The sequence below is a fragment of the Ctenopharyngodon idella genome, chromosome 17 (assembly GCF_019924925.1).
Source record: "Ctenopharyngodon idella isolate HZGC_01 chromosome 17, HZGC01, whole genome shotgun sequence".
Lineage (NCBI taxonomy): Eukaryota > Metazoa > Chordata > Actinopteri > Cypriniformes > Xenocyprididae > Ctenopharyngodon > Ctenopharyngodon idella.
Window position 1 is genome coordinate 24,791,660 of NC_067236.1, and position 23,611 is coordinate 24,815,270.

The window sequence follows — 23,611 nt, forward strand, 5'->3', positions numbered from 1 at the left end:
TTATGGACTACCCATATATTGTTCTTAGACAGCCATGGGTATGCAGCAACAGATGCCTTATGTTTAATCGCTATAAACCACGGCTGCTGCTAAAAAAAAACTGGTGTGAGGTATTTTATTTTGTTGGGAATGCGTTGGGAATTCAGGACCACAAACCACAGTAATACAACACTATCAGCTCCCTGTCAGGCACTCAAGATAACTCAGCCATCTCCCTGTGGAAGCCCCTGCTAGTTATCATCACATTACAGTATAGAGAAATACATAATAGCCTTAAGATAATGCTCTCCATGGGGAAGAGCAGGCATAAAAAACACATTTTAAGTAGACAAGAGTTCGTTTGCTCAGGTTTGTAGATTTAAGGTATCTCAGGGGAGCACTTCAGAGATGAGGTATTATTATTGCTGGTTTGGGATCAGAGCTCTGTACCTCTCACAGTCCACATTAAATTTGTATACAATTTAATATTGAATTGATTCACACTTGAGGGGAAACTCTGGTGTGCATGTTCTCTGTAATAGAAACACCTTCTGTATTTTTCTCTGGCTCTCATTCTCTCTGTTTTTCTTTCTCCTCAGAGTATTTGGCAGGCTGTTGCGTCCTTAGCCATTTCATCTGCAGTAATGTAATGTAAGCGTAGCATTGTGCTACATCAATTTTTAGGAAGTTACTTTGAAACAGTAGCATTTAACTAAATATTTTGCTACAGAGCCTGGACTTCAGTTAATCATTTACTGTATTTACATGAACCATGCAAATTAACCTTCCCAATGCTATAAATGAGAGATCAAGAACAGTTCAGATAAGCATGTTTTATTGCTTTCTTAGCTTGCTCGACTGTAAAGGTTTGTGCTCGACTGTAAAGGTTTGTGTGCATTGAAATATGGCATAAAATATAGCAATGCTGGGTTTTTTTAAAAAAATTTTATACAGCTACTTTCAATAAAAAGTAGCTTGTTATTACAAAAACTGATCTACTTGCATGCTATTAAAATATGTAATTAACTTTTGGTTGGTTATTCCAGAATTGCTACATTAGTGCACTTTTGAGTTTGGTGATTTAATATTTGCTTGATATAGACATCAGATATTCAGGAGATATTTTAAGTCCACCTAAATGCCTCTCTGGAACAAAAATATGCAGCAAAGAGAATGATGTACTGTGTGTTATTGCAGTGACACACTTGGTTTTGAGGGGCTGTCAGTGCTTCACTTCTGCTCTTTGTTCACTATAATATGTGCACCTCGTTTAGCATCTAACTGTGCTGAAATGATGCATTCGGTACACGCTCGCCATTCTTAAAGATTACACTTATAGTTCCACTGCCAGATTTAAAGGTGAAATGTGTAATTTATTTGGCGCAAAGTGTTGCAAAAATATTTTTTGTTTTCAAACAGGAACACGCCCGCCATTGGCCAGACAAACTGATAGCTCCACCCCAATATCGTGCCATTGGTTGGGATGGTGTTGCTGTGTCAGTCTGGCCTGGATCTTGAAACAAACAGCAATGTTTTGAAAGCACCACTGAGCTACAGTGTTTACAGTTATCTGGGAAATCAGCCTAGGAATGGTGTACTTGTGTCTCTGCGTATTTAAATGGAGTAGGAGAAAATATTTGGCATCGAAGATATTATACACTTCACTTTTATTAATATCTGAAACATAAATTTGGTTGAGCCATCTCCCGAGTCTGAATTTCCAGTATTTCTCCATTTGAAACGGATCCATTTCCATTTTTGTTTTAGTGCCAGAAACTGATGTTTTTTTTCTGTAACCTCTTCAGTGGCTGTTAATGAGATGGCACCAACTGAACCATTTGGAAATTATAAACAGGGAAATAATCTCAAAAGTGAGAAAGTGACTGGAATTAATTCATTTTTCGAAGTGACAGGGACTTTTGGCAACTGTTGAATTTTGAGCAGACTTTATGAAAATGAGCAGTGATTCGCTAGTCAAGTGGGAATGCCTGCTAGCCGCCAAAAGTAGAGCAACATGACGACCTCTCTATAAATGCGCTGTAAGTAATTGTACACTTTGACACATTATAAGCATTTTAAGCTGTCAGACATGTATTATGAAGTACGATGGCAACACACTGTAATTACCGTATAACACATTGGACATCTTCATTTTATTAATCATAATCATCTAAAGTCAACATGGATTGTCATTTGAAAACCATTTGACTTCAATAAGTTGACATTATGAGTGAAACAGAACTTTATTGAAATTTATTGACTGGTAAAAAGTACACTGTCAGAAAAAAAGGTACAGTGCTTGTCACTGGGGCCGTACCCTAAGGTACAAAGGTAAAAAGGTACTAATATGCACCATTTAGGGGGTAAGTAAGGTACAAAGATGTACCTTTTCACTTTTGTACCATGGGTACTGCCCCAGTGACAAGCACCATATCTTTTTTTCTGACAGTGTAGATGTTAAAGACCCCCTGTGGTAAAAATCAAGTTTTTGAAATTGTTTGTCTTTGTGGTGTTTTTAATATGAATTTGCACATGGTTTGTCTTAAAGCATAAGTAAACACCATTCCTGATTTTTTTTTTTTTTTTTTTTTTTTCCTTAAAACTGCAGTGAACCAAAGACAGTCTCAAAAACGTGGTTTGAAATCTCCCTTGTTCTCTACCTCACAAATTAGCTTGTAACCAATCATGTCAACGTGCGAGCAGACTTTAGCATATCATTAACTATGCTTGTGATGCGGAATGTCTCAAGAGAAGCCAGTTATCCAGGTTTATTTTTCTGTTGATATGAAAAACTGTATACATTTAGTAATATGAATTATGTATATAATTTATATTACGATGAACTATATGCCTTTCTCCACTGGTGGTCTAAGTTGTTCAAAGCGTTTCTAAGGATGCTGATTTTTTTAGAAGGCAGACTGAGATGGCAAACGGAAACATGGTTTGTGTAACATTATTAACACATTATTAGCTGTTTGATAATATAGTCAAGCAATAGGCTAATCATATTAATTACTGTTATGTGTCTGACGTTGTAAGGAGTGATACATAAAATGCATTACCATTCTGATACATCGACTTGTAGACGACTCTTCCACTTCTTCTTCTAAATCAGTTTCTGGTTCAAACATGGTTGAATTAAACCAGTATTTCCATTTGCCATTGTGCAGCGTTTACTACAATAAATTTGACTGAGTGGATCAGGTATTCTGAGCTTGTGCGATTGAGTGGAGGCAGGGCTAATTTGAATATTCATGGGATAGTTTTAAGGGATAAAATTATTGACTACAGGGGGACTTTAAATAACAGAATGGCACTAGACTGAGTCTGAATTTGTCTATTTGGCTTTTTGTTTGCATTGTCAAGCAACCCCTGCAGCCTAAGTGATTTTAGAAATAAAAGTTGTTTCAGAGGAAGAACAAGTTATTAGTTAGATGAAATATTACAAAGATTTTTTATTTTTATTTGAAATAACATGATTAATTATTCACAGAATGAGCAAAAACATTCATTATTAGAGTAAATAACATCAGTTTTTGTTTAAAGAAAAATAAATAATTTTTCTCTGTTCGTGTTCATTTTTAAGTTATTTATATATTATGCTGACCTCACTTATGACACCCCACCAAGCCACTAAGTGCCTACCATTAATATACCAGCACAACTAATCTATCACCATGCTTGCCTTCAACGCTTTCAGGAAATTCTACATGTTCCACTGGCATGTGGTTTTGCAGGTCGATATAATTTTATCAATATTGTGTACATAGTGCCTTTTTATTCCTTCTCTTTTCATTTCTGCCAGAACATGCATGTGTGCAACTGTGAGAAATTAAACATACAGTTTCAGACAGCCAGGTATTAGTGATTATGGATCTGTCCCTGATAAGACCCTTATCTGACTGAAGTACAACGATTCACTTTGCTGTTTCTATATTTAAAAAAGCTCTTAAATATTCATGGCGCCTCAGGCATCTTGTTTGCCAATATACTGTTCACTCTGTGTACACATCGCTTGTAGATACATTTTGTACGCTGCAGGAAAAAACTGAACTGTTTTTCCCAGATTATGTTTTTCGAGCATACTAAATTCCAAGCATGTCCTCATGGTGTCATTGTAATGAATACGGAATTCATTTCTCCCAGGATCTGTTCCAGTATGACCAGAAATCAGAGTTTGTTTTTCCCCCCTATTTTTTTTGTTAGTTATTTATTGGCATACAGTGCAGCCAAGCAATTACAAGGCACTGCCCTCCGAAGGTGAAGATATAAAAGGAATATTTAATGCAATTTTGGCTGCAGGGTTATGGTCGGATGAAAGGGAAAAGGGAACATTCATTTTGCTTCAACCCAGGAGTCAATGAAATGTACAGAGACATATCCAGAGGAGATGAGTTTGCTTCTGTGGAAAATAATTGCACTGAACTTGCAGGGAATAAAACATCCTCGCAAGGAATCAAATGTGAGTTGTTTTCCTTTGCCCAAGCTCTCAAGTAGAATGCTGTATGTGTTTACTTTACTCATCAGATAAAAGCATATAGCCCACAAAACATGCATGTTCAGTAATCAGATCACAGTAGGATAGCACTTGACCACTTCACCCTTAAATAGGCAGGAACATAAATGTACTGAAATTTACTGATATTTAACAACACATTAGGACAATTTGTATCACTACGCTTGTTTCTGCCGGATCTGTTCTGGCAGCTTTTCGCACAGCGAGCGTCAATGGTGGAAGAGCAAACCCACTATAATTTTACTGTTATTGTGGCATGGAATATAGTTTTAAAAGGTTTTTTTAGGCAAGAATGTAATTGTTTAAACCTCAAATATGCAGTTTATATATAAACATAGTGCCTCTTTGATAATTTGTTTAGACGTAGATGTGAGTTCCAGGCCGTCAGCAGTCACGTAACCACCGAAAACAGCTTTATCTTGGCCAGTCCTTTGGAAATTTGCCTCTGGCTTGCTCTTATGTACTGAAGATAGTGATTAAACATGAGATATAATTCATTTTGAGTATATCAGACAGTCAATCTTTGTAAGTTTACATTATTCAAACTAGTGTTGTCAAAAGTACCGGTACTTCGGTACCAAGTCGGTACTGAAATTTTAAAAATGTGACGATACCAGCATTTCTGTAGTACCGGTAGTACCGAGAATCCAGGTATATTCGGTAACCATGATAGGGCTGTGCCAGTATTTATTGTATTTACTTGAATATGACACGAGTGAAGCAAAAAGCTTTGTTTACAAAAGAAATAATAGGTTAGCAATTAAATGTGACATCGCAGCCATGGAAACATTTTGGTTCATGCCGAATGAGAGAGGTACGTGAGTCCATACATTTAAGCTTTGTATTCTGTTTTGCGAATCGCGATCTGGTCACCCGATAAGCAGAGAATTTAAAAATATTCCATTAGTTATTTCACTGAACATGGAATCTCTGTTTCTTTTCCCAAATCTTCACTCACGCAGGGGATTATAACGTTTCTTCCTTTCGTTCGCTTTTAGGCCTATTATAGGCTATTCGCATTCTTTACTGTGGTAAAGTAGAAAAAACACCGTAGGACAGAAACCTTTTTGCTTGCACGTCAGTTTCTATTTAACTCAGTTTGTGCTTGTTATTAGACTTAATAAGGCACGTCAAGCTTATCTGTATAGCGCATTTCACACACGCTGGTGATTTTTACTTTTGCTTTCCCTGGCAGCGCGAAATCAAATATAGCCTGAATGTGTGAAGATAAAACTCTCTTCAGACCTTTTACAACAAGTGTCAGTTGCTTGTAACATCAAGAGATAAAATGAAGATATTAAGTTATTTTTATTATTAATAAGTGAGAATTCTAACAGAAAACATCTTATTTGTGTTTAGACATATTTAAGAGAATTGTTTGCATTGATTTTATTTTTCACAATTTTTTTGCTTTATCAACTCAGTAACACATTGATGTGGAAAGTGATGAGATGTAGTATGTAGTTATAAGATCAGAGGGATCATTCTCCCTCAAAATATGATTACAAGTAGTCACAGGAGACGCATTTGAGATGCATGTTATTACCAGGTGTAAACAGCAACGTGTTTCGGCTGACCACTTGTGATTGCCCGAGGTGGATGTTAATACCAGGTGTAAACAGGACCACAGTCATCCATCAAGAACAATGCATTCATGACCCTTACATGTGTATGATCATCTCAGCTCTAACATGCTGTTGATTTAAGTTGCACCGATGGGCGTCCCTAAGCTGATGTCTGACCTACAGTAAGCCCTCTGCTACTCCCAGCTTGAGCATTCCTCTCATGCTGTTGTGTTTACACTGGAGACTGAGTGTGCTTCTTTTCTCAGACAGGTCTGTGCAAGAGTCCTGCCTCAGGATGCCATGTAAGGCCTGACTATCACTGTGCAACATACAGATATGGAGAGTATTCATAGGCACACACGGTGGAGGAAGTTTACAGAATGGCATGGTCAGAATGTGTTTAATATAATGATTGCTATGACGGCAGTTTTATTTTAATGTTATGAAAAACATATGTTGTAATAGGTTAAAAAATGATATGTGTATTTTAAGCAGACTTTTCCCTACCAGAACGATAAAGTGTGTGTTTTATACGAGTGAGTCAGTAGCAAAGATGTAAGTTTGTTTGTGTGTGTGTATATATATATGTATATGTATGTATGTATGTATGTGTATATATATATATATGGAGATTCAAGTTGGTGCTCACACTGTGACCCATTAAATATAACTATAAAAATAAAATAATTAATAATAGCATTATTGCACATTATTCAGTTACTTTTTAAATAAAATAATAAACAAAATAATAAAGTGTGATAATACTATTATATTTAAAATAAAAAAATCTTTTTTACTTTTTTGTTTTTGTATGAATTTTCAACATTTTCAAACCTAAAATCAGCAAGCTGTTATTTTGATGGGTTGCCAGGAAGTAAGTCTATGTACTGCTGGTTTTAGCACTGCCGAGTGAAGCGCGTCAGTGAATGTCACAGCTTTGCGTTTTGCTCTGAAGCTGACTGATTTATTATGCATACAGTTCAAATGGAAATTTTATACAGTATTACAGTTAGTCGATCTAAAATGGTGATTGTGCATTAGCTGTCAATTATGTTGGTACGCAAATAAGCGGTCTGAATTTATTTACCCAGCGCATATATATATATATATATATATATATATATATATATATACACGCTTTTTAAATATATATTTTTTGTCTTTTGTTCAGCAGGGATGCATTAAGTTAAAGTAAATCAAATATGACAGTTTCTATTTCGAATAACGACTTTCTATTCATCATAGAATCCATATATATATATACACCGTGTGCAGAATTATAGGCAAGTTGATTTTCTGATCATATTTTATTTTTTTTTTTTTCCAAACGCATTTTACCAATCTGGCAGTAAGTTTTGGGAGTTTTATTCCATCTCCTACACTGAAGTCCGTCTTGCAGAGATGGACTAAAAATGAATGCCCAAAACTTACTGCCAGATTCTGGAAGATGAATTCTTCAAACAGTGGTACAAGAGGATGTGGTGCTGGTCCTTCAAGACTCACTCTCAACCTGTCTATGTTTTAGGGTTTTTTTCTTTTCCACCTGTTTTTGTCTGACCCTGCTGACCCAATGATCCTTTCGCTATTCATTGGTTATGCTTTATCTTTGCTATTTCTAGTATTGCATTAGTATTGCATCCTTCCCATGGGCTTTTAATCATTTTTGACTTTTCAGTCTGTTTTAAATCTCTTTTTTGGCTTATTTTATCTGAAAAAGAAAATCTGCCTAATAATTATGCACACCTGAATATAAGGCATTTTTCACTTCCAGCCTTCATGAACAACTATATATCACTATATATCAGATAAATGATCTATTAATGAGTTATTAAGATTGATGTGGTTTGGAATTGGTAAAATGTGCTTGGAAAAAAAAATATGATCAGAAAATCAACTTGCCTAATAATTCTGCACACAGTGTATATGGATTATATGGATATTGTTACGTCCTACGAGGGTCTAGGGGTTGTTTTAGAGAACGGAACAAAGTTAAGGGTTTTAAGAGCATTTGTCTGGGCCCTGCCACAGCACCACAACAAGATTTTTTTTAAAGCTTTATTAAAGGCTAGCAAAGCATAGCGAGGTTTCTTTAGAACAAAAAAAAATTACAACTTAAGGGGGAAACAAAGGCTTCAGAAGGGGGCAATGCCAAAAGAACAAACAAAAGTTTAGTCTAACTTGGAAGTTAAATTCTTATTAAATCTCTTAAAGAAAAGAAAAGGGAAAAAAAAAAAAATAATAATAATAATAATCAACAACAGAATTTACACTCACTTCCTGTCTAGCCACAAACCAGGAGGAAACAGGGGATTACAAAACAAAATGGTGCCCACCTCCTTACAGTTCCCAAACAATAATTAAGGAATAAACAATCAGATGCATACAGAGGTAAAAAAAAAAACAAAAAAAAAAAACAAGATACCTGTACACCAAAGTTGTAGACTGGGGCAGGTCACAACAGAACAACAGTACTAGGCTCAAGTGTTTAACAGGACAAAAGCATTCAGTGGTAAACAGGCAGCTAAGGCAACAGCGTTTTAGACCAAAGGGGAAAAATGCAAACAATCATACAGTTCCACAAAGGATGCACCACAGCTTCAAATACAGATCATGCTCTGGAAAAGGATTCTCATCAGTTGAGAGTTGTGCTCTGCTTTTATGCTGCTTCCCTCATGGATGGTAAGCAGGTTCTGCTGGGGAAGCAATCACGCTACCTGCCAGAGTGAAAGAGTGGGAGGAGCCAGAGGAGAGCAGGAGACACAGAGGAAATCAAAAAGCAACCATACCAAAGTGCAATATGCAATTGTCACAAAAATAAATACGTCTTTGGACGTAACAATATATATTTATTTATATATTTGTCATAAGTAAATATCCATATATATATATATGGATATTTACTTATGACAATTAGATCTGTGGATTGCTCCCTTTTCACATGTGAAAAGCAGGTAGTAAACAGTTTCATTTCTAAGAGAACTTTTTCTATTGATCTTGGAAGCAATACCTCATCAAATGATGGAGTAGAGCATTATAACCAGGCATATTTCCAAATACATGTAAACGAGCATTTCAAAGTGTTAATTGTAACTAGGTGGAGATTCTTTTTTTTTTTTTTTTTTTGGCACTGCAGGCAATGGATTCTGTTGCATGGTGGGCTCTGTTTTACCCCCTCATAAACTCTCTTCTGAGGAATCCCATGAGCCTTTGAAATGGTCTGCATCGCAACCACACACTGAAGAGATTTTAGTAAATCTGGCCTTCTCACACAAAGTTATACATGCAGGCACATGTTTTCTGCAACTTAAGTATGCACATGGACGTTATTTGCAATCGAGCATGCACTCAAACATGCATGTCTGTCCATGTTCTCAGTTGTATACGTTTTAATTTATTTTACGCATGCTCAAGCATAACACAAAGGGTGGCATATGTTTCCAAAGTTTACCATTATTATGCAAAGGCATTTTATGACCAACAAATTATATGCACAAGCTAATATAAGCTAGTGTATTACAGGAATTCCCCCAAGATTCACTAATGTAGCCATGTGCCTGCACAGTTAGTAAAAACAGTTTATGTAAGTTATTGGATTTGAAACACTGTGCTGCATTGACCGTGTTTATCTTTATCTCTGCCAGTGTAAGCATTCCTCTGGGTGCTCCTGGAGGCTGGGTAATACTCAGAAGCACAGCCCTGGTGCTTCAATAAAAGGTTGTTGAACTGCATGTGGTCTGCCCATCAAGGATAAGGGAAGAGAGGTTACAAAGACCTGTTGCACCTGCTATTTACTATGTCTAAATCTCTTGCAGATTATCTTTTTCTTTTCTATTTTTTTTCTGAAGTTTCCAGGGCTGCAACCAACGATTATTTTGATAATCGATTAGTTGCCCGATTGTTTTTTCGATTAATTGGATAAAAATCCTACTTGTTTTTTTTTTTTTTGACAAAAAACATACTATTGCACATCCTGCCCAATGTACTTCAAACAAATGTGCCATTTGAATGCTATGAAAACATACAGTGCTTAATTTATTAGACTAGGCTAAATGTCATAATAAAGAGAGAACACAAATATTTTAGGAATATATCAAAAACTGTTATAGCCATTTGTTAGGCAATTAACAAACTGAAGCAACTAAATCGTCATTATTCATACAATATCAAAAAAACTGTAATTGGGCATCTGAAAAAAAAACAAAAACAAAAAAACAACAACTATAAAGTGCTTTACTTTTTTTCTGCCTTTCTTGTAAAACAGTAAAATCAAAAAATAATGGATGACAACAATAATTATATTGTAACATTAGAAATACTGCTGTGACTAAAGAGCTTACACATACTGGTGTATTAACCATTACAGAAACATGAAAATGATTTTGGTAATCACCAATACTGATAGTTTAGGACAGCTGTGGCATAAACCTTACATTGGGTGGCAGAGGTCTAATAAATTTGTTAAGCACTGTATAGTGAATATAGTTTAAAATCTACATTAAAAATTAAGACAGTAATAAAGATAATAAAAAACAAAAAAAAACAAACTCAGTGTTAAGCAACAGGCACGATAAATGTTTTGCAGGAACACACACATTCACTCTGGACACAATCACCTCTTACTGTAATTTCTTTATCCTGTAAAATATAGGCTATAAGAAACATCTTACATTTATATTCAATTACATGTTGTTATCCCTTTACAGTTACTACTCTTATAATTGAATGACATGTTGACTTTTAAATCTAAATTTAACTTTAAAAACAACAGATATTTCAGCAAATTAATATTTTTGCGCTGAATATTAATTGTCTCCCTCTCTACCGCGTTCCGTCTGTCTGATGCGGGTGCGCACGTCGGTGCTTATTCAGTAAAGTTAGAAGTTTAACGCGGACTGTCAGGACAAACATTTTTACAAAATGGAAATACTTGTGTGAATTTATAAGATTTACAGATAAGGATATAGCCGTAGAATGAACGTTTTGAGCTGAGGACGCACATGCATCTGTCAGAGCGCCTGACAGGGCAAGCCATTATGCTAATGCATTAGCTTGAAGTTTAAAATAAAGAATTCTCATGTTTTGGGCAGCTTGAATCACGTACCTTTCCTGCAGCAGCTCACTCTGTTTCCTCCACTATTTTTAGATGCATTTTTGTCCATAGAAATGTGTTAATTTCAGTGCTGTAATGTGACGTGACTGGCAGAAATTTTCTGTGCACTGTGGGCAGACCTGACTAATCGATAATGAGAATCGTTGTCGATGATCTTCATTATCGATTATTATCAATTTTATCGAATAGTTGCTGCAGCCCTAGAAGTTTCAGCTCAAAATACCCCACAGATCATTTATTATAGTTTGTCAATTTGTTCTATTTGGGTGTGAGCAAAAACATGTCGTTTTTGTGTGTGTCCCTTTAAATGCAAATTAGCTGCTGCTCCTAGCCCCCTTTCCAGAAGAGGGCGGAGCTTTAACGGCTCGCACTTTGGTTGCTTAACAACAACAAAGCTGGAGAATCTCATGCAGCCAAAATAACAATTGTAAGTAACAGTGTTCAGCCTTACATTGTTCAGACCGGAGTCTGACACTGATGGGCAGACTCTGGAAGAAGTTACAACTTTTAGAATGCATCTGGATGTTTCTGAATGGTTAGTGGATAAATTTATGTAGTTGCTGTTGCAGTTGATTCAACTCATTGACTAGCATGTACCATCATGTTAATCTTTTGTGCAAATCCAGCGTTGAATTGACCCTTGTTTGTGAAGCAGTCCGGCGTAAAATGGCGACATGGTAGCAACATTCTACTACAACAACTCTTCCTCTTCTCTAAAGCAGCCCAACATGGCCTCACCCCCTTTGTTGCATTTTCCCGGTGGCAGGGTTAAGCAGACTAACCTATCAGCCTGCGCCATCTAGAGATTCATGACAGAACTTTGCATTTAAGATGAAATTATTATTATTATTATTATTATTTATTTATTTATTTTAGATTATAATATAAAATATAATAGTCATGTTAAGATGAAATATAACTTCTTAACATGATTATAAGGCCGCACAGAGAAAGTGCTTTTTGATTACGCATGGTTTCAGTTGTTCCTAATTTTTTTGGAAATTTCGAATAAATTTTAGTACGAAAGTTTTTGGTCAATCATGATTTGTTCGTGAAAACGTTTGTACATAGATTTCACAATGAGACCCAATTTTTGTACGGGAGTTAAAACACATGATGGTGTGATAATATTCCAAAAAAAAATGTGCATTCTCAAATGTGAATCCTTTTGTAGTGGATCAGTTCCAGCTTTTCAAAGCAGATTAATTAAATGCTGGCCAATCGCAGAGAGAGAGAGAGGGAGAGAGGGTAGGCTGCTGCCTCGGGGATGTGGATCTTGACAGAGTATATGATGGATTCTTTGGCCTGCCTGAGATTAAGGTATTACTTACACCAGGGTGGGTCGATACAGATGCAATGTCGATGACTGGATAAAGTAACGTGTTTTCTGTTGTACCAGTCTTGTATGATCACTTTTCATGTGGTCACAGCTTTGGTATGTAGCACATACATAATCTCACCTTATCATCCGCTCAAATTCGTGATGTCAGGTTGTTGTACATGCAGAGGTAAAGGGTATAAATTAGTCCATCGTGCTGATGAAATAATCTAACCCTACAGAGGACCCTGTGTCTGATATCGAGTGCTGATGAAAAAGATTTTATTCTGACTGGCATTTTCATCTAGACAGTAACAAGGTCTCCAAATTGCTTTGGCTTCACAGAAAACCTGTTTACCTCTAGTGATGTATACAAACATCTCTCAGGTGATCCAGGTTGGAGGAAGGAATGAGGTGTTTATACTGAGAACAGACGAGCAGAGAATTACAGCTTCCTGATAACCAACCAACCAGAACGTTTGACCAAAAATAGGCAGTAAACACTACTAGAAATGCCAGGAACAGGTAATAAACACTACTAGAAAGGTGAATAAGGGCAGTGTGATTAAGGAAAAGACAGAGAACCAAAAAGTAGTATCAGCCCAGTTATAGTAAATACATTCACTAAAATTAACAACCTTTACACTGAACGAATTAGTATTATAAACAATATAAACAAATCGTCACCTTGGAATTATGTGACGTATGCATACCCTCTTTATCTCAAAACAGCTCAGAATGCAGATAGAACCTTATAATTTCCAAGGTGGCGATATGTTTAGTGGGGTCCACTGGTGAAAAGTGGACAGTTTTCAAATTTTTATTTTATTTTTTTTCTTTATAAATGATATTAGTGTAACAATGAAAAGTTGAATTTCAAAATCTACATGATTTTTATAATGTCTGTTGTTATTTTCTTTTGTCTCTTTCACTTTAATGACAGAAACATTTGAGCTGCATGAATGACAAAAGTCTGTCTAAAACCTGATGATCATGTTCTCCAGCATGATTTGAAATGATTCAAAGAGCATCTTGAACTTCAGTGGAAGAAAGAACATCTGACTCTCTGTGCAGTGTCACAAATTTAATTATTTGGTTAGTGCAGAATCTGAAATAATTCTTATATAATAGCTTATTATTGTTTATTGTATTATTGTAAATTGTTTTATACAGTGTATATATAAACCATTTGGTGAAATTACACACAACTGAAAAGGACTAAAAAATAGAATGTCAGAGATGCAGCAATAAAATGAGGCAAAGGAAGTTGCTCAGGGACGAATCCCTCACCAACCTTTTTAATCATAAGAGATCAGTAAATAATCTGTTAGAGAGCAGTCTTTCATGCTTCACTGATCTCCTCTGACTTTCGTATCGAGATATTGAGAGATAATTATGGCTTTGCTTCTATAATTGTACCCATGCCAGTGATTAATTCCAATTCCAATCGGGCATATTGATCAAGGTTCTGCATGCGTACATCGCTGACATTTCTGTCGGCTAAAGGCCGTGTGAGGCAATCACGGATCTCCCTTAAACTCTGGAAAAGAATGTGTTGACATTTAATCATCATTCTTCAGAAATCCTCATTCACTGCACATGCCTCACACGACGACAGACACACACACACACACACACACACACACACACACACACACACACACACACACACACACACACACACACACACACACACACACACACACCTCTTACTACACACACTCTCCTCACACTTAACTACCTCGCCAGGGGGGAACAGCACCAGACATGTTTTACTGATAAGTGTGTTTTCCCACAGAAGACATGAAAACAAAAGCAGCCATTGCTGTTTTCAGTCCATTATCTTTACAGGCGTATTTCACTTTTGAATATTAATTATTGCTTGTGTCTTTATGGCATCATCAGACTTGTAAATAATTCTTTAAATGCGAAGAGGAGTTTTACACACAAAAACTTTGTTTGATGTACAGTATGTGTTTGAAGTCATGCATGTAAACTCCAGATGTTCGTTTGATTCTCAGGTCTGTCATCAAAGGCTTCAAGCTGTGTGTGTGTGTGTGTGTGTATGTGAGAGAAAGAGAGAGAGGGAGAAAGAGACAGAGAGAGCGCATGCTGCTGTGCTTTTGTACATATACTCTGTGTGTGAGGGGGAAAAAAGGAGGGTTTAAAAATGGAAATCTATTTCTCTTATCCTGCCCTCTGACATCTTTACATTTGAATCATATTACAGTTTCATTTTCCAAGAATTTCACAGTTGAAATCGACTATAGGTGTATGTTTTGCGGTTGTGTGTCCCTTACGCTTTCCTCCATATCCACCATGGTCACCATGACAACAGCCCGTTCATCAGCTGCTGTTGGCGGATCAACCGAAATTAAGACAATTCCCAAATTCCATGACTTAATGGAATTACGACTATGCGTGTCACTAGTTTTGTACAAAATATGTTTGCAATCCTCCATCTGAGCTTGTGTGTTTCAGGTCATAGCACAACTCTAATAGGATAAAAGCACAGAGCTGAACGCAGGAGAGCAGGGGCCCGAATCAGAGCCCAATGCCAATTAGATTTTTCTCTGACTTCATCTTTTGTTATTTGATTCCCTCTCCGCCACTGATATCTCACTCAGATGAATGAACAAGAAGCCTGTATTTAACATCAAACTCTCTTTGAAAAACACAGCATCCAATGCAATTAATAAAACCTCTTTTATAACCTTTACTTACAAAACCTGTTTTTAAACACTATTCAGTCTATATTTGAAGGACATGTATTGAGTCTGATATCTCTTTTTAGACGCTCTACATATCTCCCTAACCTTGTGTGTTCATTTACACAATTCAAAAGTTTTTCAGGTCAGTAAGCAAAGATGCATTAAAATGACAGTTAAGCAGGGCTTGACATTAACCTTTTTGCTCACCAGCCACTGTGGCTAATGGTTTTCCAAAGTTACTAGCCACTCAGCGTTTTCACTCGCCACAATTTAGACATCAATATACCATGCAGAAAAACTGCCATATTGAAATTTTTCATATTATCTCATAATTTGGCAGCAGATTTATTAGTCTGCTGTCACTTTAAGACCTGACGCACGGATCCATTATACTGTTACACATGCGTTTTCTTTTTCAATTGTTTACGTTCACTTAAAACATAACTGACTGTGTTTACGAAAACTCACCAGAACTGACATTATTTTCTGTGTATTTAACTGTTTAAGCACAAAAAAGCAGTGAAAAAGAACTCAATTTAGTACTGAGAGCCGGTTTTATTTGCGCACACTTTGGCTGTGAGCGCAAAATCTGTGTGAATGATTAAAATTATGTGCAATACACTCAATCCCATGCTGAAATTCAAGCCCTGTAACAGCTGAAATCCACCCGCATTTGGCGGGTGTTAATGTCAAGCCCTGTAGTTAAGCCATTTAAAATGTCAGACAAAAATTCTATTTCAAATGAATTCTGTTCTTTTAAAATTTCTATTAATCAAAGAATCTTGAAAAAAAAAATCATCATGGTTTCTACTAAAGTATTAATCAGTACAACTGTTTTCAACATGGATGATAATAAGAAATGTTTCAAAAACATGAAAAAAAACTAAGGTATTAGTTTTTCCGACCCCAAACTCTCAGCTCCATATAATGCATGTTCCCATGTTCAAAATCCATTCTGGAGAATTCTGCATATATTCTGAAATCTGAAAGGTGTTTCTTAGGCATGACATGACATAATAAAAATAAAACAATTCTTATTTGACTTATTAAATGTAGATGATACTGTAGATATATATCCTTGCCACTTTTAATACGGAAGCGATTTGCAGGTGCGTGCAGAACAGCTTTGAACTTGGTTTATCCAAATTAAGGGTCGGAACAGAATCTTTTTTCTGATTAGTTAAACACATATTTTTCAGAACATGTATTAAACACTGATGTCTTTTATAGAGATTATTTAAACACTGTTACACAAACAAAAGCACTGTTTTTGTACTAAATGAAGCAGTTGATGTAAAGTTTTTTTTCAGACAACACTGAGATATATAATTTTAACAAACCAGATACTGTGACAGCTTTGTTCCTTTGGTTTTAAACACAGTGTCTATATATGTATTCTTGCTCTGTCTATTGTAAAGTAATTATCTCTTCATTTCCGCTGTAGTAGAACTGAGAGTGAATCCAATAGCTAATTACCTCTGACTCTTCGGTCATATCCATTTGTTCTTTTTCTCTGTTTTAAATATTTAAGCCCATATATGGTATCTTAGCGACAATGTGATTATACAGTGTGATTATGTGATCAGGCTGTCGTTCCCTAATCTTGCATCTCACCTTCTTTTCAATCTCATCTTTGTCTTCCTCCTCGCATCCCACTGCCATATCAAGATGAAAAAGTTACTGAGAGAGAAACAGATGTTCTCAGTTCAAAATCAGCTCTTTTAAATTTTATGTTGACTATATTTAGTAATGTAGGTCTGTTCTGCTGAATGTTGTTTTATGATTGTCATCCTTTAGAGCAGCGGTCAGCAGCCTTTTTGACTTATTTTTGAAGTTAAATTGCCACTTTGTAAGGTCTTTTTTCTCTCTCTCTCCAGAAAGATGTGTGTATTTGTGTGCAGCTTGTGGTCAAGAACTACATATCACTTTCATCTGAATAGATGAGACGTTCAGCCGTCCTTGGCCATGAGCCAGTTACATTCTATTCTCTGCCTCTATCAATGAGATTAACTGTGCGTTTGTATGAAGCATTCTGGGAAAGCTCTGCAACAACTTCCTCTCGCAGAATAAAGAAACACCTCGCCCATCTTTCATCTTTCTTAATGTTAACATTTTCTCCTGCTGTTCATGTGCCTGCTTGCTCAGAGACTGTCTCACACAGACGGTTCTGCTTTTCACTGAAACGTAATAGCTATTTTGAAAATGTTCTTCAGAAACACTGCACAGTTTGATCTGCTAGTTGTCAGTACACGCAGAGTTTGTGCTTTAGCATATAAACTAGTTTTAGCACACATTGTATTCCGATTTAATGGAATGTAATTATTGTAGAGAGACGGTGGTTAACATTTCTGTTAAAATGGTACAGTTTCTTAATTTTTATAATAAACTTGGTGTTATATGTCCATTATCCCTTTGAATGTTCATCGAGACCAGTGTTTCCAAACCTTTTTTTGTTTTGTGATCCCCAACAGCCCCATTAGTAAGGCTCAGATTTCATCGACATGCATTCCTTTTGACTTATACACAATATAATTTAACATTATCATTAACGTTATTAAAATGGTCATTATTAAAGTGATTCTCTTTTGAAGTAAAAATCACCAAGTAGCTTTTTCTCCCATTAATGAGGTACCTGGGCTTGTTTGTGTTTCACAAGTTTTGACAGTTCTGTGGAAACTTTATGAGAAAGACTGGATTTATTTATAAGTCTAATTCACATGGGACTAAAGTAATTTTCACTTTCTTTTAACAGTGGAATTTAAATTCCGTAGATCAAGTGAAATACCACCATACAGATTTTAATGAGAATTTTCAACTTGCAATAGTCAACTTAAGGTTACATATTTAAAAAAAAAAAAAAAAAAAAATCCCCCCACATTTTAAATTTAAAAATGTACATTTACAAACATTTTCAGTGTGACAGTAATGAGCATTAGTTCTCACAACAATATACATGAGGAAAAAGAATAAAAAAAAAAAATAGTTTCTTAATTTTGTATGGTACACTATATTCAATAATTTATCAGATTTATTGTCATAATAATAAAGGATTTCTTTAAGATTAAGGAATTTAGGGCTTTATGAAATGAATTGTATGAATGAATATGTTTTTTGTTTTTTTGTTTTTATTTCACAGAAAGAGCAAATGGATTAATATTTCATTTCTTTTCCACAAAATGATCTAGTGCTTTCAACATTTTTGGACGCAGTAAGATTCACAGAATATATCTTATGTTGTATTTGAAAATGGATTTATTTGAATCTTTCTAAGTTTTATGTTGATTTAATAGATCAACATCGCCCTCTAGTGTAGATATAAAGCAACAGTAATCTTACATTATCTAGAGAAGTACTCCTACTTTACTTTGTATAGAGAGCAGTTATTGTAAACTTTCACTTCAAACATTTGGCATAAATGTGAGAAACATAAACTGATTATTTTCTATTCTTGATCAGAATATGCCCGGCCTGCACAATGGACTCCAACAGCACAGAGTTGGACCTGTACTCTCCATCCGACGCCCCGGGAATGGGAATCTACGCAGAATCCACTCCGTGGCCACTGCTCCAGAACACAAGCCTCATCAACCACAGTGCTGTTTTCAAGCTCAATGGAAGTAATGTTGGGGTTGAAGGTCAATCCTATGATCCTCTGGGCGGCCACTCACTCTGGCAGGTCATTCTCATCGTTGTCTTTACAGGACTGCTGTCCCTTATTACTATTATCGGCAACATCTTGGTCATGGTGTCATTTAAGGTCAACCGGCAGCTTAAAACAGTTAACAACTACTTCCTACTGAGTTTAGCCGTGGCAGATCTCATCATTGGGGTCATCTCTATGAACTTGTACACTACCTACATCGTCATGGGCCAGTGGGCAATGGGAAACTGGGCGTGTGACCTCTGGCTAGCCATAGACTATGTAGCCAGCAATGCATCCGTCATGAATCTGCTGGTCATTAGTTTTGACCGCTATTTCTCCATTACAAGGCCTCTGACGTACCGTGCCAAACGTACCACCAGGCGGGCAGGAGTGATGATTGGCCTGGCATGGTTTGTGTCGCTCATACTTTGGGCGCCTGCCATTTTATTTTGGCAGTATTTTGTTGGAGAAAGGACCGTTCCACCGGATAAATGCTACATTCAGTTTCTCTCCGAGCCCATTATTACATTTTGCACCGCAATGGCGGCTTTCTACCTGCCGGTGACAATAATGAGTGTCCTGTACTGGCGAATTTACAAAGAGACGGAGAACCGTTCTCGGGAACTTGCAGAATTACAAGGCTCTGGTGGACGGTTCGGGGGTGTCGAACGACCGCATTTCCACCTCCACGCTACTGGGGGGAGCTCCAGAAGCTGCAGCAGCTTCGAACTGGGCCAGCCTGGCCACAAACAAAGCTCCTTTCATGGTCTTAGCGGGCGATTCCACTGCTGGGGCTGGAAGTCGGGTGGCAGAGATAAAGGTGGGCCGCACCGGGAGGCAGATCAGAGCAGCAGTGACAGCTGGAACAACAATGACACTGGACTTTCAGCCGACCACTCGGGCTCGTCTGACGACGACGAGAGTGCGCCATCCACCACACGGGCGATCTTCTCCATTGTTCTCAATCTGCCTGGCATGAGGGCAGCTGTAAGCTCCCAGGTTACTTCTTGTGAGGATTTAGACATGGAGGAAGATCCGTTACGGTCGCCTGAAGAGAAGGAGGGCAGGGATGGCAGCATCTCCTGCTCCGTCACCAATGGGAACAAACGTTTTGTCGGAGGCATGGGTAAAGTTCAGTCAATGTCCTCCATACGGCCTTCGACGGACCCAAACGCAGATGGCGGCAACGCTACCATCAAATCTCCCTCAGCGCCGATTACTTTCAAAGAGGCAGCTCTAGCAAAGCGTTTCGCAGCTCGTGCAAGGACGCAAATCACCAAGCGGAAGCGCATGTCGCTAATAAAAGAAAAGAAAGCAGCACAAACTTTAAGCGCCATCCTTTTCGCTTTCATTATAACGTGGACGCCTTATAACATCATGGTGCTAGTAAACACTTTCTGCAATGGCTGCATACCTGAGAACCTCTGGGCGCTAGGCTATTGGCTATGCTATGTTAACAGTACAGTGAATCCTATGTGCTATGCCCTTTGCAACAAGACTTTTCGTAGCACTTTCAAGATGATCCTGCTATGTCGCTGGGATCAGAAAAAAAGCAAGCCAAGCTTTCCACAAAGACAGGCTGTGAGGTTTCACAGAAGCATACCAATAGACTCCACATAGCAGCTAGGTGGTGAGGCTAAACTGCTAACGTTAAAATGTAAGCTGCAAGGGGTGATTTCTCCAAGTATCTGTACTATATACTGAAGCTTTAATGTGTGAGTGTCAATGTGGATGTGTAGTTCAGTCTCTTAAGATCCCGGGTCACTAGATTTTAACATTAAAAGGCACTGTGATTTAGTGTACATAGAGCTTCACAACTGAGCAAGTGCAATTGCCATAAATACTTCCTGTGGACTTTTATACAGTATGCCTTTAAATCGGCAGTGCCAACTTTCAGGAGTTCAGCAGCAACATATAAAAAAGTACATTTAAAATGGAGACTGTATATCTTGAACCTCAGAGAGTTGATCGGATGTGATACTCTCAATTATTTGTTTGAATATTTTAGGGTTGAATATTAGATATCGCATTCTTGTCAATGAACAGAAACTAAAATGTGATTTTTAAATAAGGCGATGTATATCAAAGTATTTACGGTGAATAATAATAAGATATTTCGTTTTGTAAGTGAAATTTTCTGATTTCTGTGAAAGCGTCCCACACAGAGGTTCAGTATCTTTGCTGTCTTGGTAAGTGTAAGTGTTCTTCTGCAACATGTGAGCCACAGTTGAACACTTTGTAGGTTTTTTCTCTCCTGTTGAGATTTTTTTGGTTATTCATAAACAGCACTTCCATAAGCTGCTCTTGTATAAAGCGTGGTTGTTTACATTCGTTTTGCTACAAGTATTTCAATAGCTATAATGTACGTGTTCAGTGCACATTGAGTTTGTTTGTATATGTTTGGAATGCCTTATGTTTGAACTTTTACGATTGTGCACTGATTATACTGGGCTAGCTGTGAAATCAATTATGAAATCTAAAGAATGTTTTTATCATCATTCAGAATTTGACATTAGTGTGCTGGGATGTAATTCCATTTACAACCAAAATGTTTACTTTATCACCACATTATTTTGGAGGGCCAGGTTTTAATATAGTAAGCCAAATTGGTTATCTAAAGTAGCTGCATATTTCTTTAATAAAAAGCACACCAAATTTAGACCTATCAATCAAACATTCATGTTTCTTCAATTAAGGGCTCCGTTGGCCCTGTGAAGATAATAAAAAATTTTAAACACGCACAGTTTAATTTCCCCACTGACAATGTTCAACAGTGGACTTAGAGTACATGCATTGTCATGTATCTAAACGTTGTGTATATTTAAAATATTTTCATCACATCTCAATTGATGTGTTGTTTTTTAATTACCTTCTGCAATGGAAATCAAATTTTAAACATTTGTGGAATAAATGGCCTACTCTTTTTCTTGCTAAGGATAAATTCATAGCATTTTATGTATACTGAAATACACAATTAAATACCATTCTTCACACTTTTTTGTCAAAATGAATTAAATAATTAAATAATCTTTGGAAATTACACAAATTTTACATTTACTATTCAGTTCCAACCCTGGTGTTTTGAGGAATTACGAATAATTGCCTGATTTGTAAATTACTCACCATTTGTATTAGAGTAACAAAACTAACTTTTTTATATGTTTTTATGTTTTACATTGCAAAAAAGGCTGTAAGTTTTGTAAGGCCTTGTAAGATCAAAGTTAAAATTGAGCTTCTGTACAGTGTTGTTTGTGACTGTGTTCTCGTTTTGTTCCAAACTGGCTGTGTACAAGTCAAAGTTTAATGATAGAGTTACTGTCAGATTTGTAGTAACTGCTGAATGTTTCAAAAATACAGCCCAGTACAAAATGCATTTTTTTTTCCTCGGATTGTTTCTCAAAATAAATGTAACATTTTAAAATGCATTGTTGCTCTTAGTAAATACACAACATATTTGTGGAAACTTGTTTGTTGGTTTGTTTTGTTAAGGCATAAACACCTAACACTCTGTTTATGAAAGAAGATGCATCAATTGCTATTGGCGGCATGTAATAGGAAGAGAAGCCATGTGATGACAGTATTCATGTGATCTAGGAAGAGGAGCAGCCCACCGAATGTCACAAAAACATATTTGTTCCCTCAATTTACTCGAGACTCCATCCAGGCAAGTATGCATTTTCTTTTAGTACTTCTCTCTATGCTTTTCTGTCTTGTTAGGTCTCCTGTTCATTCTTAATGCATATTAGATCAATTTGGATTAGCAGTGAACTTCAAGACTAATCATACAGCAGTAAACCTGAGGTTGTACACAACTGACTGATGTGAGGAATATATCCAAAAGAGATGTGATAAGGCTTATCAATAGCCTTATTGATGAAAAGGTTTAATTTTTAGTGAAGATCATGTTGAACTAAACTAAATTAATACAGAAAGACCATTTTCCAGTTGTTTCAACTTTCCGGACGTGTGTGTGTGCTGCTTTGTATGATTTGAGGACACTAATTTGTATAATTACATGGGTATTACACTGGTATTACAACGTAAATATTGCTTATGAGGACATTTCCTGAGTCCTCGTAATAAAAATGGCTTTAAAACATACTATACAACAGTTTGCAAAGTATAAAAACCATTACGCCTATGGAATGTCCTCATAATGATAGGTGCACCACCGCGTGTATGTGTGTGTGTATACGTGTACACGTTTATGACACTAAACATTACGTCTATGGAGAGTCGCCACAAGGATGGTAAACCAGACGTGTGTGTGTGTATGCGCGTGCACGTGTGTGTAAAGTACCTAAAGCTGTACTTAACTTGCACTTGATTGATATCTGAAATTTTGTTCAGTACTAATCTTTTTTTTTTCTTTTTTTTTTTTGATACGAAAATGTCACATTTTGCTGCAGGCACAGGTACAAGCTGTGTTCTGCATTAAAATTAATATTGTATAAATCAGTTGAGGGCTAACAGGAAAGGGTCTGATACCACAAGACTGGAGGATAACACTGATTTGAGGCCTGCTGGCCACAGGCGTACATCAGTTTATGAGATCAGTCTGTAAGCTCACATGACGCTGCACTGGCGCACTGTGTCCGTCACACAGATGAAATTCCTTTGCTATTTTCAGACATTCAGTGTGTAGATTTAGAATGGATTAAATAGAAAAGGGATACAAAAAAATCATAATTTCATTTTTGTTTATTATATTACATAAATGAAATGCTGAATGAGTGTGAGGTTTTGAGATTAAATGACAACCACATCTG

At 36.6% G+C, this 23,611-nt stretch overlaps 1 protein-coding gene across 9 annotated transcripts in view; it reads left to right on the forward strand.

Annotated features, from left to right (window-relative positions):
- chrm3a (cholinergic receptor, muscarinic 3a) overlaps positions 1–22,304 on the forward strand; it is a 122,138-nt gene extending 99,834 nt beyond the window's left edge. For all 9 annotated transcript variants that reach the window (XM_051867339.1, XM_051867340.1, XM_051867342.1 and 6 more), the window contains one exon: positions 18,656–22,304. In XM_051867339.1, coding sequence (XP_051723299.1) covers positions 18,675–20,462 — 1,788 coding nt within the window. In that variant the 5' untranslated portion in view covers positions 18,656–18,674 and the 3' untranslated portion in view covers positions 20,463–22,304. The remainder of the gene's footprint in view (positions 1–18,655) is intronic.
- Positions 22,305–23,611: the final 1,307 nt, after the last annotated feature.